The 27,709-nt window shown below is 43.5% G+C and overlaps 1 protein-coding gene across 8 annotated transcripts; it reads left to right on the top strand.

Annotated features, from left to right (window-relative positions):
• On the top strand, positions 1 to 27,697 carry CEP85 (centrosomal protein 85). 8 transcript variants are annotated; one of them, XM_070597321.1, is made up of 16 exons: positions 356 to 576; positions 1,070 to 1,171; positions 2,712 to 2,743; positions 4,392 to 4,467; positions 7,110 to 7,262; positions 12,265 to 12,959; positions 13,777 to 13,910; positions 14,328 to 14,445; positions 15,517 to 15,702; positions 19,263 to 19,415; positions 19,647 to 19,801; positions 20,915 to 21,029; positions 21,939 to 21,989; positions 24,127 to 24,234; positions 25,364 to 25,589; positions 25,976 to 27,697. In XM_070597321.1, exons 4-16 carry the CDS (start codon positions 4,413 to 4,415, stop codon positions 26,134 to 26,136), a joined length of 2,310 nt encoding a protein of 769 aa, XP_070453422.1. In that variant the 5' UTR covers positions 356 to 576; positions 1,070 to 1,171; positions 2,712 to 2,743; positions 4,392 to 4,412; the 3' UTR covers positions 26,137 to 27,697. The 8 variants fall into 8 exon arrangements, with proteins under 8 accessions (XP_008527255.1, XP_070453441.1, XP_070453404.1 ...); XM_008529033.2 differs by lacking the exons at positions 356 to 576; positions 1,070 to 1,171; positions 2,712 to 2,743 and adding an exon at positions 1 to 175; XM_070597303.1 differs by having other exon boundaries at positions 343 to 2,743.
• Positions 27,698 to 27,709: the final 12 nt, after the last annotated feature.

Below are 27,709 nucleotides of genomic sequence, written 5' to 3'. Positions count from 1 at the left end.
GCAGGCGGGCAGAAAGGGGCGGGGCCTGGGCGGCGCGCGCTGCGAGGCGCGCGGCCTGGAGGGCGTGTAACGGCCGTTAGGCGAGCTGAGCGACGAAATCGCCGCTCGGGGCCAACGTGGAGGTCGCAGTCGGTGTGTCTGAGTGAGGCATTTCGCCGCCCGCTTTCATGCCCACGTAAGTCCTCCTTGCCTCGGGGTACCCCGTCGGACTGACAGACCCTGCCCCCCTTGGGGAGCCTTGCAGGAGCCTCAGGCGCTCACGACCTATCTCGGGGGGGCGTGGGGGGAGGGAGCGACGAGAGAGCGAAGCGCATGCGCAGAGCGACGCAGCCGTGCCCCCTCGGTCTCACGGTGTGGGCTTCCTGAAATAATGCTCCCTGCACGCCCGCTCGTGTCTCGGTCGCCTCCCGCCCTCACTGCCTTGCTTTTCCTTCCGACCCTCACTCCTCAGCGGTTGCTGGACGTGTGTGAAGGGGAGGCCTGTGCCGGGCGCCAGGGGCCGGCGGGAAGCACGGTCCCTGCCCTGGTGGAGCGCTGGATCCGGGGGAAAAGCAGACGCTCGGCGGCGCCTCCTCGGTCTCGCCCCGCATGTAGGGCGGAGAGGGACAAGGCGCGGACCAGGGCCCGGAGCAGCCCGGGAGCGCGGGGAGCCCCCCGAGGAAGGACGGGTGGAGACCGGAGCCCCTGTTAGGGCCCTCGGCTGGAGTTTCTGAGCTAGCCCCGTGTTTCTCCCCACGCGACATTTGACTGCGTCCGGAGATGTTTTGGGTTATCGCAACTCGGGGATTGCTCCCGGCCTCGCGTGGGTAGAAGTCAGGGGTGCTGCTAAACATCCTGCAGTGTGCAGGACGGCCCCACAGCAAAGACTCACCTGACCCAAAGTGTCGGTAGTGCTGAGCTTGAGGAGCCCTGCTCCAGACAAGGAGGAACTGGGGCTCTGGATGGCCCGAAAGTTTACTGTGTTAAAGCCTGGTTGTTCCATAGAGGGTATTCAGTACCTACTTCATCACAGTAAACCGGGACGATTCGAACCCTGCTGGTGTTTTACACCAGTGTATTTCCACCACAGGGCACAGAGCCAGGAAAACAGGCACGCGGGCGTTAGATTTTGGTTGATGAACCGATTACTGTGTGCTAGGTGGGGATGAATGGTGGTACAAGGATGATTAAGGTAACCGAGCCTCATCACTTGCCCTTAGTTAGGCCTCGTCTGCCTTATGCAGGTCTCGTGGTGATGTATGTTCCAGGACTTGTTCTCTGTCAAGGCAACTTTGTGGCAAGGATTTGGCTTCTCTCTCTTTAGGTCTGATTTAATGAGTGATTAAGGCCATGAAAGTAGTGTGATGGCGTGAGACTCTTGATGTGTCTGTGTTAGCTGTCTGTGGGTTCCTTCAGATCCTCTCCTGTCTTGATGTGGTTCTCTCAACAGCTGCCGAGTGTGACATTCCACGCTAAGATTATAATTCTTCAAGGGGAGTATAATCAAAATCTAATTCTTGGGTAGCAATTTGCGAAATAGAGCCTGGGTGGTGACCAAGGGCAAAATGAAGAAATTATATGAGCTGTCCCTGCTACTGTTTTCGGGTTGCAGCTCTGGCTATGTCTGAGGCAGAAATTCCAACTTGTGGTGCCTTAGTAACTTCCTTTATTTCTCTGTCACACACAGAAAGCATGCTGGCTGGACTCCTATAGCATTAGAGCACAGTCCTGGCTTTGAAGCCCCTTCCTAGCTCTATGAGTTTCACCTCTCTAATCCTTTATTTTGTCATCTATGAAATGAGGACAGTAATAGTAACTGCCCTGCAGGTTTGATGTGAGCATTAAACACAAGACGTGATACCTGTAAAGTGTTTGTAGCACAGTGCTTGATGGTTAGTAAGAACGGAATACATGTTAAATTTGTTGAATGAATGAATATTTCTTTAGTTTAAAGGGCTTTGAAGATAGAAACCATCAATGTTAGGTGCTTTTTTTCTGTCTGCCTCCATGCATTCCTGTCTTTCTTGGCTGTATAATTGGTTGTTTATGTTTCTTGTACATTCATTTCTCTCACTTTTATTTCAAGAAATCTCTGTCTCCTACAAATGGTCCTAAAAATTTCCCCAGTAGCCCATCTACTTCTGAACTTAGTAGGAAAAAAGTAGGAGTTATTTATTCTTGACTGTTTTACTTTTTGTGGAATTTCTTTTTTTTAATTGAGATATAATTCACATACCATAAAATTCAGTTTTATGTGCATACAGTTCAGTGGTTTTAGTACATTCACAAGGTTGTGCAGCCATCACTACTGTCTGTTCTGAGGACATTTTGGTCACCCTGGAAAGAAGCCTTGTATCAATTAGCAGTCATTTGCCATTCCCCCACTGGCCTCCTCTTAGTTCCTTCCAATCCCTAATCTAAATGGCTTTGCCATTTCTGGACATTTCATATAAATGGAATTATATGTAGCCTTTTGTGTTTGGCTTCTTTCACTTAGCATAATGTTTTAAATGTTCATCCATGTTGTAGCATGTATCAATACTGCATTCCTTTTTATTGCCCAATAATATTCCATCGTATGGATATACCACATTTAACTTATCTATTCATCAGTTGATGGACATTTGAGTTCTTTGTACTTTTTGTCTATTACGAATAATGCTGCTATGCAACATTCTTGTACAAGATTTTGTGTAGACTTATGTTTTTATTTCTCTTGAATATGTACCTAGGAGTGGAACTGCTGAGTCATAAGCATAATAAGGTAATTCTGTGTTTAACTGAGAGTTCTTTTGTCATCCTGTTTTCAACTCATCTGAATTTGGAAAGGTCTCAGAATCCAATGAGCCTACCATTTTGTTACACTTTTAAGAAAGGGTAAAGAAAAGGATTTTCATATCACTAATAGTCACTAATAGGTAGGTAATCTAATCCTTATGTGTCATCATTAACACACTGAATGATACTAGCTGTAAATTGAAGCTTTTCTTACTGAATAAGGTATGTGAAGAGCTAGGATTTCATACTATTTCCACTGTAGATGCAGTGAATTAGTGAGAGTTTGGGGTGTTGTTACTAACAGAAAACTATAGATGTCAGTAAAGTACATTAGAGAAATAGTACCATATAGCCTTTTTTCCCCCTCCAAAGTTGAATTTCACTTCTAAGAATTGTGTTCTATTGATAGAGTTTGTCCCAAACTCTTTTGGGGCTCTTACAAATTCTGTTTCTAAATTCATACTTTATCTTCCAGGGACCTTACTGTGCCCCTTTTAATTGACATAATCTGCCAAGTAATAATAACGTTAATTGAGTACTTAATATGTGTCAGACACTGTTGTAAGTTAATTTTAAATGAATTAGCATGAATTAGGTTCTGTATTTATCTTCATTTTTATATGAAGGAACTGAAGCACAGAGATACATATTAAGAAATTTGCCCAAGGTTACACAGCTAATAAATTGCTAAGTCAGGCTTCAAACCCAAGCTGTCTGATCAAGAATCCATACTCTCAACCACTTCCCTGTAATGCCTCTCAAGTACTTTGCAAATATAAGATATTATTATTATATGCTATTAGTTACAGTTAATTAAAGCTTTTGCTTACACAGGTGGTAATCAGACTTCTGCTGAACTCTCAGCACCTACCATTAGAGTAAATATAATTGTTTTAAGGAGTGTGGAAATGAGAAGAAAACCTCATGTTCCCAGCTGGGGATTGGGGTTCTGCTTATGACCAAGAATTCTGTCCATCTTTATGCATCATATGACTGACTTTCATTACTAGAGAAATTGGAGAGTTCTTTTTATGTTAATCATAGTTGAAGCTATATTACTTCACTGTTGGTTTGGTTATTTAGTTCTTTCTCCACCCTACCCTCCCATCCTGTTCCCATGGCTCAGAAGATCCATAGCAAAATTGGTTAATTAAAAGTAATGTTATTTTTAATTTTTGTAACAATCAGAGGGGTTCGAGGACCATGGAGGAGCAGTATTGGGAATCTCTATTTGATTCTAGGTTTTCTTTCCTTGCTTTAGCAAGAGAAGTAGGGATGAGTATTGGGAGTTGCTTTGCCTTAAAAAATATCCTTAGACTAAGAACAGTTTAGTGGATACCAGGGGAAAGGTGGGGTGGGGGATGGGCACAAAGGGTGAAGTGGTGCACCTACAACATGACTGACAAACATTAATGTACAACTGAAATTTCACAAGATTGTAACCTATCATTAACTCAATTAAAAAAAAAAAAGATTCTTGAAAGCATAAAAAAAAAAATATCCTTAGGAGTAAAACATATAGAAGAGTACTTGAATACTCTGTGTCGTTTTGACAGTTTCGGTTGAATAGGAATGAGTTACAGGGAATTAAAAGATAGTGGAGAGATCTAATTGATTATTCCTTCTTTCTATAGTTGGCTCAGATAACTGTGTTGATGGCCATGCAAGAGAAATATCCAAGTGAGAGGATCTCTCATGCTACTTCACCAGGTGAGTAATCAAAATTTTCTGGGTTAAATTCTGACCTTTGTTCTGTTATTTCATAACAGAAATATCCTTTAAAGGAAATACTGAGCAAACAAGCATTCACTGAAATCCTGGTACTGAAGGCGCAAAAATAACATGGGGCTACGTTGAACAGAAAAACAGGTCTCTCCCAGAGAACAACTCTCTGGTCCTACATGGATTCCAACAAGACCACATGATTGATTGGGAGGGGAGGACACATAAAAGATTGGAACAGAATGACTTGGGAACATAGTTCCATTTGAAATCAGAAAAACACAGCATAAATTATTGTGTTCTATGTTGTCTTTGTAGTCCTGTGGGTGGGTCAGTCATCTGCTAGCCCACAAAGATTGGAATTCTTCTTGGATGCCAACAGTCTCAGTTATGTTGTCACTAGAGACTCAGAAATTTATCTCTAGAATGGATTAAAAAGATTTTGAAAACTCAGTAATATATTAAGTGGCTATATTAAGTATATATATTAAATTTACATATGACTATATACACACTCAATAGACATATTACGTAGATATGGTATATTCAAATAGAAAGTAGTGTTTTAGAAAAATAACTTTCTGAGTTCTGGGGTATTTGTGAAGAAAAGGGTACATTTTATTCAACCAGAGGTATGCTTTATTTAACTTTAGAATCCCACAGTGCCTTACAGCAGACGTTTGGTAGATATTTGTTGTATTCTCCTGGGCATACTGCCTTGCATATAGCAGGCACTTTGATAAGCGTTTGTTGAATCACTTCAAGATTCATTCAGCAAATAATTTATTGAACATCTGCTGGGTGCCATGCATTGTCTTAGGGCTGCATTGTACAATTTCTTAGGACAATTATATGTATAATGCAAGTTTTTGGAATGTAGCAATTCCTGACAAAGCTCATTGCTTTTCTGATGGCTTTGTCTTTAGTAGTCTCTCACTCATTAAATAATGGTCTTAATATTTGATAAAGATGCTGCTGATAGGACGTGATATAACACAAAAAAGTTGCACTTTCAAACTTGAATTTTGAAATAAGCATAAGCCTCTATAATACCAAAACATGCTTTCATTCTAGCGAATATCTCTTTAGAATTGATGTGCGGAGTGGATGCATAGAAAAGAGATGGAAGAATGGAAGATTAGCAGTAGTAACGGAGTAGTTTCCAGTAGGAGGCCAAGAACATGGTAACAGAGGCCCTCAATCAATTTTCAGTATTTTAGAAGGCCTGGCAAATTGTACACTGACTAGAGAGAGAACGCCATATAGACTCACCAAGAGGTCAGATTTCTTTGCTTCTGGCTAGAATTACACTAACTTAGTATAGTAACACTGGCTACTCTTATGCTGATCAGAAGCTCTGATTGTTGGCTATGTCTTCTATTAAAGATTATTATAGATTACTTTGTGTATATAGATTCTTTCAAATCAAGCAGTCCACTGTGACTCACACAATAAAAGGAGTTCTTGGGGAAAGTTAGGTTGCCTTCAATAGAAAGCAGAAGTAAGGTTAGCAAAAAAAGGAGCAAAAGTAGAAAAAAGGAGGTTAAAAAGATGGGAGAAGCACTAAATTTGGAAGAAGGGAATAAGGGGATTTATGTTCAAATATCATTTGCTTCCCACTAGATCAAAGAGTCTGTGGAACATTTTTTCTAATTTCAACGCAAACTCTGACACTTTAAATGAATGAGTAGCTGCCATTACCTTTTTGTTTGTTTACATGGATCATCAGTTACAATTTAGAAAAATCATAGTGCTTTTTAAAAAATAATTTGAATTTAAATGTTTGCTAGTATGTTAGTAAATCAGGTATTTATTGAAGACTTCCTACCTACTAGCCCTTGAACTGCAAGCTGATAAAGTCAAATAAATCTCATCAGCCTTGTTTTGTATTACCTGCTCAGTAATTTTAGTGATTTCTTTGCATTGCCCTCAAAATAAAGTCTTAAACTCTTCAGATTGGCTTTCAAGACTCACCTTGATCTGAATTCACCCTGCTCATGACCTTGGTTCAGTCAAGCAATGATTTTCAACAGGGAATTGGACTGCCTCTTATCCTAGGGGGTATTTTCAGGTTTCACGGTGATGGTGGGATGGAGTGAGGGCTGCTACTGCCATTTAGTGGATGGGGACCAGGGATGCTAAACCATCCTGCAATGTATAGACTACACATTGAAGAATTGGCATGTCCAGTATGCCAAAAGCACTTGTTGAGAAACCCTGTAAGGGGAAAGAGTATAGACGTTTGAATCATAACAAGCTGGGTTCAAATCTCAGTTCTATTCTCTGTGAAATAGATGATAATACTTTTCAGTAGTAAGTAAATAAGATCATGTTCATAAAGTGCTGTGGCTTCTAGGTTTCAAAAAATGTAGCTGCTATTAAATATTACTGTTTTCTGTCCCAGTATTCCTGGATTCTTGGTAAGTCTTATTTCTATCTTTGAACATTCTCACCTCTCATGCTATTTCCATGTACAATTAACTAACTTAGAGTAGCTGAAATAGGCACAGGAGAGAGAAAAGGGCAGGGTGCTGCTATTCTCTCATAGATTTAAGTGGTTTTTTTTAAACAGTCTTGTGGGGTTACATCAGCCGGTTCACACTAAAGGTGGGAAATGCCGTTTGTTGCAGGTTCCAGTGTGATTCAGAAGGGCAGTTCCCTGGGGACAGAATGGCAGACCCCAGTTATCTCGGAGGCCTTTCGGAGCCGCTTCAGCCGTTGTTCCAGTGTAGCTGACAGTGGGGACACAGCCATTGGCACATCATGCTCAGACATTGCAGAGGGTAAGTTTAGATTAATTACTTGATTACCAGTATGTGGTGTCATTTTCAGATTGTGTTCCAGGTGTATTGTCATTTCCGGAATATTTGTAAATCAATCCATTCAGTAAAGGAATCTGCTTGATCCTTCTTACCCCATGCTTCTCACTGCTGGTCCCTACCTCTCAATTCCTACTGTTTGTTGTATCTGAAACAACTTTCTAATAGATTTCTTGGCCTCAAGTCTTCCCCTCTACTGCCAGATTAATCTTTCTAAGAGCCTGATTTCATAGTTTTTATTTCCTGCAAATCCTCGATTATTTCCATTATTTGGAGGATAAAGTTCAGAGGCCTCAGTTCTTCTGTGATCTGGCCCTATCCCACCCACTCAAACATATTTCTTACTGTCACCAGGTTTGTTGTCTTACTATGCCCTGAAAGTACAGAATTTTTCTTTTTATGCCTCAGCTGTTTCCTTCTTTAATCTGGGCCGATTTGTGCTGTTCCCACCTCCTCTTGCCCCTCCCAGCTATGCTGGTCTTATTTTTCAAGATCTAGTGAAGAGTCTGACAAGACACTCCTCATCCCTTCCACCCATTACTGATCTTCCTTATTGCAGTCTTTTATCTTTATTATTTCTGCTACTTGTTTTTGCACTTAGCTAAATTAAGTAATAACTGCCAGGCAGTACTTTACAAGAGTATTTTGTTTTTTCATTTAGATGGTGAGTTCCTAGAGGGCAGAGGACCTAATGATAATAATTAATTACTATTTATTAAATACTTCATGATGGATTCGTGCTGAATTTTTCCATTAATGCCTTTAAGAACTCTGAAATATTTTATTTCCATTTTACAGATGAAAAAGCTGAATTTCAAAGTGATTAAATGAGTTGATTAAAAGTCGCAAAACTAGTCACTTTAGTACTTTATCAGATGTCACACCCACTAGGATGGCTATAATCAAAAAGATGATGTAACGTGTTGGTGAGAATGTGGAGAAATTGGAACCTTTACACATTGCTGGTGGGAATATAAAATGTTGCAGTTGCTTTGGAAGGCAGTTTGGCAGTTCCTCAAAAGGTTAAACATGGAGTTACCTTATGACTCAGCAATTCTACTGCTAGGTACATACCCAAGAGAAATGAAAACAGATGTCCACACAGAAACTTAGCATAGCAGCGTTGTTCATAGTAGCCCCCAAAATGGAAACAATCCAGATGTCTATCAACTGATGAATGGATGAGTAAAATGTAGTATATATACACGATAGAATATTATTTGGCAATAAAAAGAAACGAAGTACTGATACATGCTATACAAAATGGATGAACTTTAAGAACATTTATGCTAAGTAAAAAAAAGCCAGACGCAGAAGACCACATATAGTATGATTCCACTTATATGAAATGTCCAGAAGAGGCCAGTCTGTATAGAGAGAGAATGTAGATAGAGTTGTTGCGTAAGGCTAGGAAAGTTAAGGGAAATGGAGCGTGACTGCTAAAGGGCAAGAGGTTTCTTTTTAGGGTGATGAGAATGTTCTAAAATTGATTGTAGTGATGGTTACACAACTCTGTGAATATATTGAAAACCATTGCATTGTACACTTCAAGTGAGTGAATTGTATGATATGTGAATTATATCTCAGTAAAGCTGTTTAAAAACAAAAAGAATAGAAGTGCTTGGGAAAAAAAGAATGAAAAGAAAAAAAAAAACATGTCTGCTAGTACTAACTCCTAGACACCTGCCATTTAATTCTAATAGTTTGATAGCTGTGTGTATATGGGCACAGTGCTTAGTATATGTTGAGTAGAATTGAATCAGATTTTGAGGTAGACAGGACTTTATTTTTTTATTTATTTATTTTTTGTGTGAGAAAGATTGTCGCTGAGCTAACATCTGTGCCAATCCTCCTCTACTTTATATGGGACGCCCGCCACAGCATAGGCTGACGAGCCGTGCTAGGTCTGTGCCCAGCATCCGAACCTGCCAACCCCGGGCCGCTGAAGCGGAGTGTATGAACTTAACCACTATGCCACCAGGCCAGCCCCTAGATAGGACTTTAAAAGTCACTTAATCCAGTTCCTTTTGCTAGTGAGTAACAAAAATTCCCTTAGGGGTTAAGTAACCTGCCTAATGTCACACAATTAGTTATCAGATTTGGGTCTCCCGAGGGACAAGTGGCGTAATCAAAAGTGTTACTGTTAATTTAGTTATGCCTTGTTAAGGTTTTGTCTACATGTGCAGTCACGGGACCTTTTTCATTTTGACTAAATAAGTCTTTTTAAAATCAAACAATGGTCTAGATTTTTCCCCCTATTGAATTGACTGGCTATGTTTAATTCTGTCGAAGTTTGACATAGAATTATGTGTGACTCTGTCTGCTTTTTATTCCTTTGGGGAAATATATGTATTTCCTTTGCAATGCATTCTTTTTAAATTGTAGTAGCCTTGATGTAGTGGCCAAAGCCATTTGTCTACAAGTTTCTTGCTAAAGGATCCAAGATGTCTTTTCTGCCTTCTTTGTTATATACCACTGTCTTAATTTTAATTTTTGCTCATTTTGTTCATGAATCGAGCTTGGTTTATTTGGAGCCCAGTTGACAAGAACACTTGTGACTGGTGTAAATGTCGTTTATTGGTGCATCTTTAATTGAATAGGCTTGCTTTTGATTCCACCCTTCGCTAAGTTGTTTTACCTGGATTCTCAAGGCACGGGGGTGTCAGGTGGTTACCAGAGAGCTCAGAAGGCTTTCACCTCTTTCCTAAGGACTGAAGTAGTCACTGGCTTAGTTCATACTCCCTTTCTCCATAAACCAGTAAGAGATGTAAACAGAAGCGATCAAGATTTAGCAATAGCTAAATCTACTGCTTACCAAGAAAGCAGGGTTGCTAGAAAGAATGAGTTGTTTTTTGGCAAGGTTAGGGGGCAGGTGATATGGTTGAGGAGAGGAGAGATTTAGAAATATGTCCTTAAAGTGCCAAAACCCCAATGATTTTTGGGAATTGTAGACTTCTCTAAATAAAAATCATGTATCTCAACACTAAATTTTGAAAGCCTTTGAAAATTATAAAATATAGTGGCCCTTTTGAAAATGACTGTTGCTATTTTGTTTCACAATGTTCTGAAACACAAACCAGATGTAAAGGTGTTTAAACTTGACATTTTATAGCAATTTGTCAGAAACACATAGTTTCCTTAATATAAATAGATGAACCCAATAGACAAGTTACAAATGCTGACAAAGACCTCACTTTATTCTGTCATCCATAGATGAACCACACCCACTAGAGAATTAGGAAAACTATATTCTCCTGGGTGAGTTGATACCTTTTTTCTTGGCTTTGGTTTTGGCATTACTGCTCTGGGGATTATGGGCTCAAAACTGAATTCAGTGAATCTTGAGAGAGAATGGTGCTGTGGATGGAGAATGGAAGGAGGTGTTACTAAGTTCAGCATAGTAGCTCCTTCATATGCCACAATCTTGCTGACTTCTGTTCCATAATTATACTTTGGGGGCAGGGATCCTTGGTGCCGTTTTGAAAGATTTCAAATAGAGAGCTTACTAGTCTTGGAAGTCTTCATCACCAGTAGTCTACCTTAACCCTGTTGACCAGTCCTATATTTAAGTTGTGGGACATCAGAAACTGTTTCCTTTGACTGTGAAATGTTCTTTTTCTTGGTCCTGAGAGGCTGATGCATGTTGTCAGAAATTACTGGGTTTTTTTGTTTTGTTTTTCATATGACCTTTTATATATCTCCAAGATCATCTAAGTATAGGAAATTAGATACTCTGCGTACATTATAAGGCATAACTTGGCTTGCCCATTTTTTTAAAGAGGTGCTTACAAACCCATTTGAGAAGATGGTAGCTGATCTATATCTATATAATTCTGGGAAAGGTTATAGTATCTGTCATTATCTGAGTATGTTCTATGTTGGTTGATGGAAAGAAAAAAGAGGAAGAAATTGGTAGTCAGCTCTTTTCCATGGTAGATGTACTTGGTTTGGAAGAGTACTGGATATAGTTGTAAAAAAAAGACATTTATATTCATTGTCCCCTTACTCAGTTTTCGGCCTGCTGAAGGTAACAGATGTGTTTCTTTACGTTCCTATCTTGTTTGTTTGCAGCCCACCACCCCGGCACATTAGTTCTGTGACCTTGTCATCCTCTTCAGAGTAGTCCTCTTCCAACTTGAAAGTTGGAAATATGTAGAAATGTGAATCTTCTGTGGCAGGGCTAATCAGAGAGTTGTCTCCCAAGACTAGGCAGGAGCTAAAGGAAAGGTAAATCCAGTCTGAAGGAAAAGTGAAAAATCGCAGTTGGATACAAATAAGGGGGTAAGTGGAAGGCAATATATAAGATAGAGGATTTTAGTGTGTACCCACTTGAGAGTGCTCACTGTGCTAGAATGAAACCTGAGAGTTACTAAGAATAACTTCACATATCCAGGCAGTCAGGTCTGGAGTGTGGGAGAGAGAACAGAATCCTGATTCAGATGCTGTATTCCCTGCCCTGGATACAGAGCAGCACTATCCAGTTCGTCTTATTCTTTGGATAGTTTAGATTCATTGCTCACCTTCACTGGGGAGCTTTTGGAGGTCACAGAGGATTCTGGCAGCCCTTGCGAAGGATATTTTTACTAAATTGGATTATAGTTTAGAGTTGCCCAGCTCCCAGAAGAGTAGGACCTAATCCATTTCCCCTAAGTAAGTGATTATTTTTTTAAAGTTGTTTTCGGCTTCGTTTGTTAACTGGCAAGATTTTTTATTCAAATACAAAGGACAAAGTGTAAGTTAAAAGTGAAGCCAGTGTTGCCTTTTTTGGTTTACCTTGTGAATGGCATTCGAGATCCTAGAACACATAACTCCCGATTAGGCTGCCATGTCTTTCTGCCTGGTACTTGTGATGATAGTGCCCTCTCTGCCTGGTCTCAGGACAGGCAGAGAACGTCTGGCATAGCAGCCAAACTCAAGAAAGCTTGCTGCTTCAATTTTGACTTATGGAAGACTGTTCTGTCCGCAGATTTTTGCAGCTCAAGTAGCAGCCCGTCTTTCCAGCCCATCAAAAGCCACGTAGCCATTCCAACAGCCCATGTGATGCCTTCTACTTTGGGGACCTCTCCTGCCAAGCCAAATTCTACACCTGCTGGACCCTCTTCCTCTAAACTCCCTTTGTCAGGGTTGAGTGAAAGTGTGGGGATGACAAGAAATGGAGACCTCGGTGCAATGAAACGTTCTGCAGGCTTGTCTAGAGATTTTATGTATCTTTGTGGTGCTGCCGGAGACAATGGAATCGAGCAGTCCTGGTTTCCAGCAGTGGGCCATGAAAGAGAAGAAGAAGTGAGGAAGTTTGATATTCCCAGTGTGGAGTCTACACTCAATCAGTCGGCAATGATGGAGACACTTTATACAGATCCTCACTACCGAGTCCACTTCCACAACCCAAGAACCGACGCAAACAAGGAGTTATACAAAGTGTTGCCTGAGACCAAGAAGGCACCAGGCAGTGGGGCAGTATGTGAGCGGAATGGACCACACCCTAGCAGCAGTGGGGTGCTCCCTTTGGGCCTCCAGCCTGCTCCTGGGCTCTCCAACCCTCTACCCTCTCAGGTGTGGCAGCCAAATCCTGACCCTTGGCATCCCCGTGAGCGATCTTGTGAGCTCAGCACTTGTCGGCAGCAGCTGGAGTTGATCCGTTTACAGATGGAGCAAATGCAGGTACGGGCCCTTCTTCCTTGGATTTTGCAGGTTCTGTGCAGGTCTTAGAACTGTATATATCTTAGAATTGTCCTATCAGTTTTGACTCTCAAGAAAACATTTGTAAGAAAGAGGGAAGATATTTGTAGATTGGAAATGAAGCCTTATGAAAATGCCATAGAATCTGTTCATGGTCTAATTAAACAGCAGATAGGTTCTCCAAAGTAGAGGGTTACAAGGGAAAACTCAAAAAGGTGGGACACTAACACTCATTGTGTACTTGTGTACCAGTCACTAGGCTAGGTACTCTCATATACAAAATCTTACTTAATCTTTATAGCACTCTGATGAGTTAAATGTAGGAATTTACCAGGTTCTTAGAATAAGTAAACTGTTCAGGGTCACAAAGCTGGTAAGTGCCAGAGCTAGTGTTTGAAAAACCATCTTTGAACTCCTGTGTTCTTTCTCCTGTACCACTTTTGCATTTAAGAAAAAAGTCCTTGTGCTGCTTAAGAGTGGGAAGGAAGAAGAGCATATTCTCCTTTCTTGGTTGGTAAGGACATCTTAGCTCCTGGTTTGTCTCTGTTGCCAGATAATGAAAGATAACTGACCTTTTCTTAGAAACTAGAGCCTTTCTGAGCAGGGAGTGTCCAGTTGGCAGAAATCTCCTGGCAGGTTCTTTCCAGTCATGCATCAGAGCTAAAATTATTTCATAAACATTAGGCCTTCTCATGCTGAGCCAAAGTGAGCCTTGACTGCAGACGCAACTGGGTATTGCTCAGGTTTTCAGGTGCCTATGAGTCAAGATCGGGCCCCACTGAGCCTCCTTGTCTTTCAGCTCCAGAATGGAGCCATCTGCCATCATCCCGCTGCTTTTGCTCCTTCACTGTCCACATTAGAACCAGCACAGTGGATCAGCATCCTGAACAGTAATGAACACCTTCTGAAGGAAAAGGAGCTCCTCATTGACAAGTAAGAGGGCCAGGGGTGCCATTGTACCAGCCCCTGCTCTCCCAACCCCCACTGAGGGAACCATGAGGTTTCCCTAGGGCTGCACATCCCCCTTTGTTTAGGCCCACACCTTGCCTCATGGTAGAGCTAGGTTCATAAGCTGCCTAGTCCTGTAACTGACTAATGTGATAGGCCAGTTGTGTCTATCTGCAGGGGCTCTGGGTAGTGCCTGGAAGGGGCAGCCGGTTCTTTGCAGCTCGTCTTTCCTCATTTCTCCTCAGCATTTCCCTTTCTTCTTCCTTCAGCAAAACACTACTGTCCAGAATCCAAAGTCTTTGCTTATATGGTATGGATTGTACCCATCTGAGGAAGGTGGGGGCTCATATTGCAGGTGAGTTAGTGTCAGGACCCTGGACCTCATTCTACTGGCTTTTGCAGGCAGAGGAAACACATCTCTCAGCTGGAGCAGAAAGTACGAGAGAGTGAACTACAAGTCCACAATGCCCTTTTGGGCCACCCTGCCCCCTTTGGAGATGTCTGCTTGCTGAGGCTACAGGTAAGCATTGGCAGCCAGGATGGCATTCTCCTCGTCATAACTCAGTAGCTTCCCTGTGCTTGGTACTTTTAGGTATCCAGGATATAGGAAAGGGACTAAGTGATGTAAAGTGTCCTTATCCTCAAAGAGTAAACATTCTAATTGTAAAGTATCCCTTGTTCTGCCCTTGTAGGGGCAGAAAAGTCTTGAAGGTAGAATCAGGTGGAAGTCCAGATGCCTTGGTGTCAAGACATTCTTGGGAGAAAAGGAAGGCAGAGCAAAGTACTTAGTAAAGTCCTAGAGTTGGGTGATACTCTGAGAAGTCTTAATCTATTACCAGCCCTGGCCAAATGGAGGGAGAGGCAGAGGTAATGGGGGAGTTTTTAGAGCCATTCTCATGTTTATTCTTCCATGTCTAGGAGCAACTGAAGGAAACCAGATTTTCATTGAGGTCAGTTGCTCTAAAAGAAGCCTGCTTTGTTGACCAAGCTTCTGCAGTTTGGACTTTTCAGTGATGAGTATTAGACAGGTTATAGTACTGGCTTTGCCAGCTAGTGGGCCTCTTAAGACAGTGTTCCATCTTGTAGAATCAGTGTTAGAGTGAGAAGAGCCCTTAGATAAAATCTAATTCAGTCCTCTGATTTACTGATTGAGGCCCAAGAAAGAGGAAGAACTTGCCGATGATCATATAGAGAATGATTGGAGGAGAACCAAGCCTTGAGCCCAGGTCTTCTGATGTCTTGTCCTGTATTCCTTCCATTGTACTACAGCTCCTCAGGTATTGCTTTAAGGCAGTGGTTCTGAAATGTGAGTGTGCATCAGAATCACCTGGAGGGCTTGCTAAAACACAGATTATTGAGACTCGTCCCCAGAGTTTCTGATTCAGTGGGCCTGGGAGTTGGGCTCAAGAATTTGTATTTCTAACAAATTCCCAGGTGATGCTGAAGCATCCTAGGACTGCAGTTTAAGAAGCACTGGTTGAAGAAATTCTTTAAGAAAGGTGATATTTGATCACGAAGTATGCTGGGGATAAGTAAAGTACATGGGACTCTAAGGGTGAGGAACAGTTATATATCCAGAATCTTTCTGCAGGAATTGCAGCGAGAGAACACTTTCTTACGTGCGCAGTTTGCACAGAAGACAGAAGCCTTGAGCAAAGAAAAGATCGAGCTTGAAAAGAAACTCTCTGCTTCAGAAGTTGAAGTCCAGCTCATCAGAGAGTCACTCAAAGTCGCGTTGCAGAAGCATTCAGAGGAGGGGAAGAAACAGGAAGAAAGGGTGAGCTAAGGAGCTGATAGCTCTCTAATTCACAAAGGAGTTGGCAGTCGGCCGCCTTCTACCAAACCCTAAACTCTTTCTGGCCCCCTTCTTGGAACCAGGAGGAGCCAATTGGTGAGACCCTACATTGACTTCTCATGCAGGACTGATCTACTAGAAATGGAACTCCTCCATTCTGCTTCATCTCCACAAAACTACTGCAGACAGGGAAAGTTTATAATCCCTCACTGCCCCAGGTTGTGATGGGCTGCCAGCTGGCCTGGGTAGAAAACCAGCCTGAGCAGTCAAACCAGATGGTACTGTTGCAAGATGTTTGAACACCTGTGATAGATTTACATCATTCAGCCTGGTTTCTCCTCACTCTACCTAAAAAGGTAGAGAAGAATTCCATGTGTGCATCCAGTTTGGAAGTTGTTACATTTTTGCTAGTACTCTTAGAAATGCCTTAGGGTGAGATTAGTCATTATAGAAGGAGCTGATTTAAAATCTTGGTTTTGTTCACCACTTGCTCTAATGCAGATGTTCTTGGGGGGCCAATGTACTAATGTTTAGTTCTGGACCACTTGCATCAAAATCACTAGAGCAGTGCTTCTTAAACTTTAATGTGCTTGAGAAACATTTGGATATCTTGTTAAAAATGCAGATCCAAATTCAGTTATGGGAGGAGGGAGGGCCTGAGAGCCTGCATTTCTATCAAGCTCCCAGGTGCTGTTGGTGTCACTAATATAACAACGACTTAGACAGAGGCTTGTTAAAAAAGAAACTTTTAATCAAAATAATACATGTATCTGAGGTGAATAATTAAATACCAACATGTTTATAATAAAAATTAGTTCTGTGTACAGCCCCACTCCACAAAAGTATCCATCCTCAACTCTTCTCTTTCTCCTGATATATACCCCTATGTTTCAGAATAGTATTCTTTCCTTGCTCTTTTTGTTTCACTAATGCAGTATCTTCTCTCTCTGATGATACTGACTTTACCTTTTGGGATGTCTACATCTGCTTGTAGTATTGTTTCTTGTTTCCTTCAGGTGCTTTTTATTTTGTTTTGGTATCTTTCATGTTAGAGTCTTGGTGATCCCTGAATGAACGGGCACTCCTATTTAAGAATGAAGTATTTAGGGGCTGGCCCCATGGCCAAGTGGTTAAGTTCGCCTGCTCCGCTTCAGCAGCCCAGAGTTCACCGGTTCAGATCCTGGGCATGGACATGGCGCCACTCATCAAGCCATGCTGAGGTGGCGTCCCACATGCCACAACTAGAAGGACCCACAACTAAAATAGACAACTATGTACCGGGGGCGCTTTGGGGAGAAAAAGGAAAAAATAAAATCTTAAAAAAAAAAAAGAACAAAGTATTTAAAAGCTGAGTGGAAACTCTGGGTTCGTGGTAGTTGCCTGGTAGACTTCACTGAAAGCTGATCAGACTTAGACTGTCCTTTCACTTGGGGACCTTCAAATATCAGTATCTAAATGTCTTATCTTACCCTCTCTAGAAAAGAATCTTCAGTCTGCTGCCTGGTGGGAAGGCTAGGGGAAAGAATGCTTTTGGCCTTTAGGTTCCCAACACTGACAAGATTAAGCTTAGAGTCCCACAGTTCTGTACTTAGATTTTTACTTATACTTATTTTCAACCTAGTGCTTTGCTCTCTCTCTTTGCTATGACGCATATCCCTGAGTCTGGTATCTCTCTCATTTTATTTCTCCAGAGAATAAATCTGCATTGTCCTGTTGGGGGAACCTAGGGTGAGGCTAGTATCCAGCTAACTTGCATATAGACGTCTAGTAAGTCTCCCTGTTTTTCAGGTCTATAGCTGATAATTGCTTCAGAGGTACCTGGTGCTTCAAGTGCAGAGATTCTTGGGGATAGTGAAGGGCACATCGTTTTTCAAATTGTCTGTAACGTTCACTGTGGATTATAATTCCTCTGCTCCAAGTCATTTATTCCCTGTCCACTTTTGTCTTCTGAAAACACCTTGAAATCTTTTGTATACTTTTTGTCTCCTCTCTGTTGACTTTTTTAGATTAACACTTATTTCTTTCCTATCATTTTAGAAATATTTTGGAAAGAAGAAAAAATAAACATCTGTGGTCAGTCCACCATCTTTTTAATTGAAAGTTGGTTATCAGCATTTTCACTAAGCTTCCCGAGTGATTCTGATGCATATTAAAATGTGAGAATCACTGGTTCAGAGCTTGAAGGGGACAGATTGTACCTGGGGTAAAGCTTTTGGGTGATTTTCAGGGATCTCTCTTAGTACTATCTTATCTTTGGATTAAATTAGGCCTGTGCCTCCTCTTTGGCATCAGTAGATCTACCTTACTTTTTCTCTGCTTTCTCTTGCTTCCTCCAGCTTCCTTGTTCATAAGCTAAAGAAAAGGCCATAATAGTGAAGAAAAAGTCTCCATTCAGCAAATTTTGATTGAATGCCTGCTCTGTGCCAAGCATTATGCTGTGTGTTGGGAAGATGATAATGAGCAAAATGGACACAAACTCTCCTCTCAAGGAGTTTACAGTCTCGTTAGCCCTTCCAGATGATTACTTAGCTTTATATCATGTGTGGTATTCAGGGAAGAATGTATTACCTATTTAATCAGAATGGACCAGACTGGTTGTATGTCTATAGAGAAGTTGTATGTACTTCTGCAATTCAGTTCTGATGCACACCACCCAGGGTTAGTGTCAGACTGAACAGGTTTAAAGGCACAGTGCCCAATAAGACTGCAGTTATTTCAGATGCCAGCTGCAAGTTCTAGGTTCCCCAGCCCACCATCCTTGGCTACAAATCCATGGGTTCTCATGACACCACGAAGTTCAATAATTTACCAGAACAACTCAGAACTCAGGAAAGTGCTATACTTAGGCTTTCAGTTTTATTATGAAGGATACAAATCAAGACAAGCCAAATGAAGAGACACATAGGGTGAGGTCTGGGAAGGTCCTAAAAGCAGAGCCTCTGTGCCTTCCTGTGGAATCAGGGCATGTCACCCTACTAGCACATGCATGTGTTCACCAACCACGAAGCTCCACTGAGCTTCAGTGTTGTTTTTATTGGGGTTTTGTTATGTAGGCATGACTGAACTCAATCTCCTGCCTTCCTCCCCTCCTCACTGAAAGTTGCGCTCAACTCCATTGGTCTTTCTAGTGACCAGCCCCCAATCTGAGTCATCTCACTAGCAGAAATGCATTCATGGTGGGCTCTGGCCCACTATGAATGACAAAGACACTCCTTTTCTATTATTTGGGAAATTCTAAGAGTTTAGAAGTTACCTCTCAGGAACCTGGGACAAAGACCTGACAAATTTATGTTATACAGAAATGCTGCCAATTTTTAAAAACTGCCCTTTTTCCTTGCCATTGATTGGAAAGTTCAGGTGTGTTAACTTTGCAGTTGATGCTCTGATGTCAAATGGCACATTTTGATCAGCTTCCTACCTTCATTGCAGTAGAATAACACTTACAGTCCTAAAGGCAAAGACAGTGGTCACTTCAAAAAAAGTTGATGTTTAGGATTCTAGAGGAGTCAATGAAGACAGATTCTTGACATTTCTTTGCCTAGGTCAAGGGTCGTGATAAACATATCAATAATTTGAAAAAGAAATGTCAAAAGGAATCAGAGCAGAACCGGGAGAAGCAGCAGCGTATTGAGACCTTGGAGCGTTACCTGGCTGACCTCCCCACCCTGGAAGACCATCAAAAGCAGAGCCAGCAGGTAGCAGCAATGTCTGGGCATACCTGGGGCAAGCAGGGAATGGCCAAGCAGGGGGACTTTCTCAGCCTGTGCTGTATGCAGTTACCCTGTGACTTCCTGAAAGGAAAATCCCAAAGGAGTCATGTATAGACTCACATCTGTCAAATTTGCAACTGGACTGCAAATTCTTTGAGATACCCAGACAAAGTCTTCTTTGGCTTGTTGACCTAAGCATGGGATCCTGTCTCTCAGCTTAAGGATTCTGAGTTGAAGAGCACAGAGCTGCAGGAGAGAGTGACTGAGCTGGAGAGTTTGCTGGAGGAGACGCAAGCAGCCTGCAGAGAGAAGGAGGTTCAACTGGAAAGCCTGAGACAGAGAGAAGCAGAATTCTCCTCCATTAGACTTAGGTAAATACCCCTGTGGGATTGAGGGAAAGGGTGGATAGGTAGGTTTGGTCCTGGCTACCCTACTCGCTACTTATGTGACCCAAGGCAAATCACTTTACTTCTCTGAGCTTCGTTTTCTCAGGATTGTGAGTAATAGAAAAGCTGCTTATGAGCAGGAATATGTCCTTGAGATGGATTGTGGGGCTGTGTAGTGGTGCAGTGGGGGTTTCTCATTGTATCCTTTGGAAGGATCCAACCCAGTACCTGGCATAATATATTACTGGATAATAATCCTTGAGTATGTATGTGTTGAATGAACAGAAGCACTTTATAAACTGGGAGATGAGTTATCTGTATATTTGCAAAAGTAGATTCTGGTGCTGAGGTCTAGGGGTTATCCACATTTCAAAACTTGTAAGCTAAAGGCTGCCAGGAGCATCTTTTTCTCCTCAGCCCTAGGGATTGCTCTCCATTGTCATGATAGGTTCTGAGAACAAAACAAGATGCCATAATGTACTCTCAGGGTGTCTTGGGAGCCTCCTCCATATTAATAGCAGTTTCTGAAAATATAATGGCTGTTTCAACAGCCACTTGGACCAAATCCAGTTTCTAATGGGATGGATTGGATTTCTGATCCCGTGTTCAACCATAGTGACCCTGTTGTTTATTCTGAGCAGATCGGCCATGATGAAAGTGATTGTGGAGATCCGTTGGAGGAGACTGTTGGTTGGAGTCAGAAGTCAGGTTAGGGGACAAAGTTGACTTTGCCCCAGACTGTATGTGCCAAGAAAAAAGGAGATTTTTTTCTGTTTTCCAAAATTTCTACAATATACATGTATGGCTTTTATAATCTAAATACATGTGATGAATGTTTATTTTTAAATATCAAAACAGAATAAAAGAGCTTTGGGCAGGTAGAGACTTGGTGGCACATCATATAGATACTGGTCTCTAGCGAAGGACACTCACATACACTGAGCACCTTCTGTGTGGCATGAGCTAAGACATTATCCCCAGCCATGACATGGAAGGGCCTGAGTCTCTTGCCCCAAAACATTCAGTAACTAGCAGAATCAGGAGTCAAAGCCACATTTCTCTGACTTCAGAGTTCTTAAAGAGACCACTGTCTTTCAGCCTGCAAGATAAGCAGAGTGCGGAGGAGGCCAGTGGAGAAGGTCCAGCCCAACAGGGAGAAGGTCCAAAAGTAGAAATGGAGTCCTGGCAGAAGGAATGCAATTCGCTCCGAAAGGTGACTGAAGGTGTCCAGGCTGTAATGGGGTAGGCTAAGAGGAAAGAGAAGATTGTATATTGGGAAGGAATCATGAATTTCTGGCCCTGGGCCACCTAGGGTCTGCTACCCAGAGTTTTTTTCTCTTTTCTGAGAAGTAACCCCTGCACAATAAGTTTGCATTTTAGATATTCATCCTTATGACAGGCAAGCAAAGTTAAGGGGGAACATGCCTCTGAACATCCAGACTAGATGCTCCAGAATGGTGTACTGAAGCTTGGTACACTTCCTTCATGGCTCAGACCCCATGTAAGAACCTCTTGCATTGGGCAGGTGAGCTGGCCCTAATTCAGCAGAGGAGAAGGAGCAAGGACCTGCTGGTGAGACTGATCACAGGCTGGCAAAAATGAAGACCCAGAAATGGTTCAGAGAATACCCAAGGTCTCAAAGGACAGGAAACTGGGCCTGTTTAGCTTCTCTTCTAGGACAGTCACTGTGACCAAAGCTATAAGTAACAACAACCATCGCAGCCCTGGATAGAGCAGACTTCATTAAAGTGAATTTTTAGTCATGTTGTTTACTAAAGAACCAGAATGTACAGTGGCTGTATATAAAGCTGATTCTGCTGGCCTACAGTCATCAGGGTGAGGGTCTCTGCCCTTCCACCCCAGTAGTGGTCATTGGGTCCACACTGCATTCCTGTTTAACTCTTTGTGACTGGAGCACAAGAGTGTGAAGCTAGTTAGCCAGGATAGGGAATTTGAGTTATAGTTCTGTAGGTAGAGCTAACTTGCCTTCACCCTGGTCTCTATTGACTGTCTGTAGCCAGTGGGGCTAATAGCCAGACCACTGATCCTAGCGCAGCGTCTTGCCCTATGGCTTTACCATCAGCCTATGCTTACAGCCCTTCTTGGTGACTTTGCCTTTCAGATTGTGGAGAAGCAACAGCAGAAGATGGATCAATTGCGTTCACAAGTACAGGTGATTTGGAGTCCTGGGACATGGTGGGCAGAACTTTAGTGATGAAATCTCTAGAATTCAGCCAACACTTTATTATCTGCCATGCAATTTTCTTGGTGTTAGGAGTACAACAAGAATGAGACCTGATCAGTGCTTTTAGCCTACAGTCTTGTTGGGAAGGGCTTTCAGCACCATACTGTGAGAGCAGTGTCCATGTTACCCTGAGAGAGCATGGAAGAGTCAGTGGGAGTCAGGGTCAAGGAAGGGTTTCTGGAGATTATGAGCCTTGAAGGAGGGGGAGGAGCCAGCCAGGCAAAGAAGAGGAGCTAGATAGGATGGTTTTGGAGTTCTAGATAGAAGGAACAGCACGGGTGGGAACATGGAGGCATGAAACAGGGTTTGAATCTGGAGCCGCAAGCAGTTTTTGTTGGAGTAAGGTGGTGAATGGAGAACTAGGCTATGGGAGGCTTTGTTTCTTCAACTAATGTAGCTTGTATTCTTTAGGGAAGTGATGAGAATCTACTATAGCATTTCATTGGGGTGTGATGTGGTCAGGTTTGCAACTCAGACTTGCTTGTGGAAGAAGATTCGCACTTGGAGTGAGGCAAGGCTGGAGGCTAGTGGACGATTGCAGAAATCCTAGTGAGATGATGAAGGAACCTGGCATAAGGCAGCATAACAAGGAGGAGATGTGAGGGGATAGATGGAAGTGAATCTTAGGAGGTAAAATTGAGAGGAATCAGTGACTAACAAAGTGAAGGGAGTTGAAGAATAAGGAAAAATCAAAGATGACTCCTGGTTTCTATTTTAGGCCGGAGTGGGAGTGTCCCTAATTGAGTTCTCCGAGAAATTCTAGGTAAAGTAGGTTCACTTAGGTTCTCTTTGGATTCTAAAAGAGATTTTCACACCAAAATAGGTGAGATGCCCTCACTCTGAGTAGCAACTGACAGCTGAAGTCCTGCCTTTGCCATTTTGTGGGTCTGGCTCTGGCTGTTCGGTTCTCACCTGTTTCAAGTCCTGTAAGGAGATAGTCAAGCCTAGTGAGTGTTTTATATACCCATTTAGAATCCCAAGTTTTTAAGACTTTTTACTGGAGCTCAAAGTAGATTTCCTGGAACCCTGAGGTTCCACGAAAGTTGAAAAAGTGCAGCATTTTAAATGGTACGTTTACCCATGAAAGACTTCTTAGACAAATTAGAGTGTCATGAATTTACTGGAATTAGGTGGATTCAACATGGTTGCCTTGGGCATTTCATGGTGATGAGATGTTCTCCTTGGCAGTTACATTTTTTATTTATACAAAATGGGGAAATGCAGACATTTTTTTCATACTTTATTGGTTCAAGTCAGTTTCAGAATTGGGAGGAAATTGGAATGAATAGAGTGAGAGACAGGAGATAATAAACATAAATACCTCCTGCTCCCTGACCCTGACTACCCCTACACGCACATACACACACACTCTACACAGTGTTGTCAAGGCACTTAGCCGTGAGCTCCTCAAAGACAGGGACTGTTTGGTATTCTTTTCAGTATCCTCAGTGCCTGTCAAAGTAAGTGCTTAATAAATATTGAACTCAACTGAGTGGCATGTTCCCTGCCCTCGAGAAAGTTATGGTCTGGTGGAGGGAGGAATCGTGTGCCAGTCAACAAATGTACTCATGAGCTATGATGGGGCTAGAAGTAGCAGGGCAAGATTAATTGGATCTGATTTGCAGATTAAGGAAGGCTAAGGTGGGCCTTGAAGGTTTCCTTGGTGACAGGCAGAACAGAAGAGGAGGCTGAGCAAAGGGGAAGAGGAGTGAGCAACAGCATTGGAGCTGGAGCCCTCAGGGATAACAGCCAGTCAGTAATGCTGTGTGGTTGGAGTGGAAGCTGTGTGGAGGGTAAAAAGAGATATGGCTAGAAAAGTAGGTAGGGGCCAGACTGGCCTGGAATGCTCTGCTGAAGAGCTGGCCTCTATTTGGAACATGGTCAGGGGCTATAGGAGGGTTTCAGTGGAAAGTCACAGATCAGGGCTGTTCTACGATAATCTCTTAGCATCAGTGTTTGCATAGGCTGGGGCTTTACTATGTAATCCAGGCCAGAGGTGATATGGTCTGAACCAGACTTGTCACCCCTGGTGTGTTCTCCCACCACTGCTTGATGTGGGATTCAGAGCCTAGAGCAGGAAGTGGCTCAAGAAGAAGGAACAAGCCAGGCCCTGAAGGAGGAGGCCCAGCGGAGGGAGACAGCCCTGCAGCAGCTGCGCACAGCTGTGAAAGAGGTGAGTAACATGAACTAGGCTTCTTGGTACTGCCTCCACAAACCTGATTTCTCTGTGTACCCTCCCCATCCCTGCTCCCACAAGAACCCCCACAGTTGAGAGGTCCCTGCTGAGCTTTTTTTGGCAGAGGAATCAGAAGCAACATTGTACCATCCTTTGTATTAAAGGTCCTAAGCCTGTCTTAGAGTGGCCATAATTACCCAGGAGTGCTCTTTGGATGTGGAAAGTCATTCTCTCTCCTCTTGTGTTCCTGCAGCCACACATTTGTATGGTTGGGGAGGAGCGGTTCAAGAAGACTGAGGGTTTGGTTGTCCTCATGGAGTAAACAGAGCTGTCAGCAGGGGGCAACCAAGTTCGCTGGCCAAGTCCCTAGGAAGGAGTCTCCCAGAGCTAGGACTGTCACATGGCCCAGAGTGGGTGTAAAGGGCTGGGACTGGAGGAGGAACTCTCTTCAGTGTCTTTAAAAGAGAATAGAGGAAGGGAGGGAAGGAGAGTGGGTTAAGCTGTTCAGGGAGAGGTGGGAAGGAAAGAGACAGATGTACATGAATAGCTGGTCTATGTAGTAACTCCACTGAGGGGAGGCTTTGAAAAGGCAGGATACATTCCAGCTCTGTGTTTTCCAGGTCCCCAGCTTCTCCAGCCCCCTGTCTAGTGGCCACTACCTGTCATGTTGTCTTTCTTGCCCCCTTTATCTGTCTGATACACTCTGATCAGGCTGGCTGGTGGCCACTTTTGTCCGGGTGGCAAGGAGAGATTGAAACCAGTGTCTCCTCAGATTTCATGGTTCACGTTAAGCCTTCTCTAATAGCCTGGCTAACAGAGTTGGCTGAGGGACTGGCTTCAGATAGAGTTCTGAGGGGCGGGAGTATCTTCTCTGGTTCCTGAACAGAAACCTGAAGGCTGATGACTCAGTCTGCTGGGGAATGGTTTCCTCTCCAGTGCTGGAGCCCTGAGGGCCCAACCTACCTGCAGGAGAGACTAGGCCTGATATTGTTGGGGGTGGGCGGGGAACGTCGCCTGTGACTCATAGCCTCCCCACCATACACACATATATACATATATACACACTCATGCACAGATAGTCGGTCTTTCCCTGGGGCTGGGTTAATGTGCTTGTCTGTCTATTCAGCTTTCAGTGCAGAACCAGGACCTGATTGAGAAGAATCTGACACTCCAGGAACACCTACGCCAGGCCCAACTAGGGTCTCCATCTTCACCAGATACTGCCCAGCTGGCATTTGAGCTGCATCAGGAGTTATCCAGTTGCCTTCAAGATCTGCAGGCAGTCTGTAGCATTGTGACCCAGAGGGCCCAGGGCCGTGATCCCAATCTCTCCCTACTCCTGGGCATTCACTGTGAGTCCTCAGGCCACTGCAGGACCCAGGAGAGAGTGGTTTTCATTCTCTTCTCACCCCCATCCAACTCTCCCGTCTTTAGGGTAACGTGTGAACAGAGCTGTGTAGGCCTGGCCACTGCCCTCTTTGGAGTTCATGTGTTTTGCGAAGGATGTTCAGTAAATCTGTTTTGGAAACAGGCATCCTTGAGGGGTACCTGGGTGCAGAACAAACAAAAAGTGGCTCTTAGGCAGCAAGTTTTCAGCCCACTGTCCCCAGCTGCTTTTTTAAAAGTGTCATATCCCAAGATCATGGGCCCCAGGGTACTGCCTATCCATACTGCCCCCTCCATGTGAAAGCGTCTCCTAGCACACTTACTAACATTCTCTCAATACTCTCCTCCCCAGCTGCACAGCACCCAGGGACTCAGCTAGATTTGCAGAAGCCGGATGTGATCAGGAGGAAACTAGAAGAGGTTCAACAGCTGCGCCGTGACATCGAGGACTTAAGGACCACCATGTCAGACAGATATGCACAGGACATGGGAGAAAACTGTGTCACACAGTGAGGAATGCTGGGGGTGGGATAGGCTGTATTCCTTCAGGGAGGATCTGGTTTGCTGAGAGCCCAGTCGGGCAGGTCCTGCCCTGACAATCTCCTGCCTCCTGTCTGCTGCTGTTCCCAGAGAGGAGGTGAAGGGGAGGTAAGAGCCTGCATCTGGGGCCAAGGGCTGATTAGGGAACTGTGCCTGCCCTGCTCCACACTGGCTTTGCCTTGTTGGGTTGCATTTGTTCTCTCATCTTGATTTACCCTTTGAGGGGGAGTTACTAATTAACTTTTGCAGGTCGACTGATAAGTCCTCACAGACTGTTCCCAGCTCCAGGCAGACGTCAAAGGCAAACAGGCTGCTCACATCCCTTCTCCATCCTCTGGGATGGATCCACATTCATTCCCACTCCATGCCTTGGTCCTGCTGATGCCCAGAGTTCATTAGAGGGGCCTGGAAAGGCTGAGTACCAGTAACAGTGGCCATTTGAGAATTCTAAGGCCCCATATGCCAGCCTGCCTGGGAGCTGAGCTGGCTTTCTGGGTTTTCTTAGGCCCAGTTTCACTGCTGCTTCCTCAGGGCTCTTGTTCTCATAGACGCCTCAGGGTGATCTGTTCATTAGCAAAGCACTCACTAGAATGGGAGGCCTGGGGGTTATAGCCAGGGCTCCTTCATCTGTACTATCAAGTCTATCACAGGAAACCCCACTCTCCAGGTGCCCTGTCCCCTTAGGACCCTAGCCATGTGGTTAACACAGCCCCTTTGCCTTTGTTCTCAGGCCGTCCATGTAGCCCTTTTCTTGGGCTTTGAGTGCGAAGTCTTCTCTATGGTTCTGGGTTTGGGCAAGATTTTCCCCCAGAATACCACAGGGCATCTGTCAAGCTGCTCAACCCCTCCCCTTGGGCTCGGGCCGGCGCCCAGCCCTCTCATTTGTGCCTCTCTTGTGTTTGGAGATGGAGGTCCTTTCCCTTTCCTGCTCTGGGCTCTTTGAGAGTTCAGAGTACCCAGTACGGGCTGGCTTTAAGGTACAGCTTTTAGTGTTATCAGTGCAGGAGGGCGTTGTTTGTTTCTTCGGGCCTGTGGACCCTCTGCTTTCTGGTTTCTCTTGCTTCCTCGATTGGGGAGCATCTCACAATTGTTTGTATCTGGTTGTTGGGGTGACTGCAGGCCTCCTCTGGATCTGGAACCAGGCCAAGCTGGGCTGTGTGGGGATGGGGAAGCCCAGAGTCAGCCACTACTCAATTCTTGCTAAGCTTTGGGCTATCAGGGCAGCATCCTGGACCTCACTCCTAGGCCTGAATGAGACTCCTTATTAAGTGTTTTTAAAGTTTGTGTTTTATTTATGGAGTGACTTATTCCTTCCATTCACAACAGCCCCACCCAGCCATCCCCTCAGCCTCTGGGCTCCTGCGTCCTAAAAGCAGAGCTGCCTGGTTGGTCTCCACCCGAGTTGGGAGCCCAGCCACCATGCTCACGGGTATTTTTCCTCATAAAGTTTATAAGCAGTTATTTATATGAATCTTTGTTATGTCAACTGGTTTGTATTGCCTATTTTGATTACAAAATAAAACATTTAACAGACTCCTCAGTTTTC

Source organism: Equus przewalskii, chromosome 2 (genome assembly GCF_037783145.1).
Source record: "Equus przewalskii isolate Varuska chromosome 2, EquPr2, whole genome shotgun sequence".
In the NCBI taxonomy this organism is placed as follows: Eukaryota; Metazoa; Chordata; class Mammalia; order Perissodactyla; family Equidae; genus Equus; species Equus przewalskii.
The sequence above is the reverse complement of the archived record's forward strand: the minus strand, read 5'-3'. Positions and strand labels throughout refer to the sequence as shown.

Coding starts and splice junctions, on each gene's coding strand:
- CEP85 (XM_070597303.1), top strand. CDS start 2,681: ATGTTTTTATTTCTCTTGAATATGTACCTAGGAGTGGAACTGCTGAGT. Junction 19,416..19,646: donor ATCAAAAGCAGAGCCAGCAG/GTAGCAGCAATG, acceptor CCTGTCTCTCAG/CTTAAGGATTCTGAGTTGAA. Junction 25,590..25,975: donor CCTACTCCTGGGCATTCACT/GTGAGTCCTCAG, acceptor TCTCCTCCCCAG/CTGCACAGCACCCAGGGACT.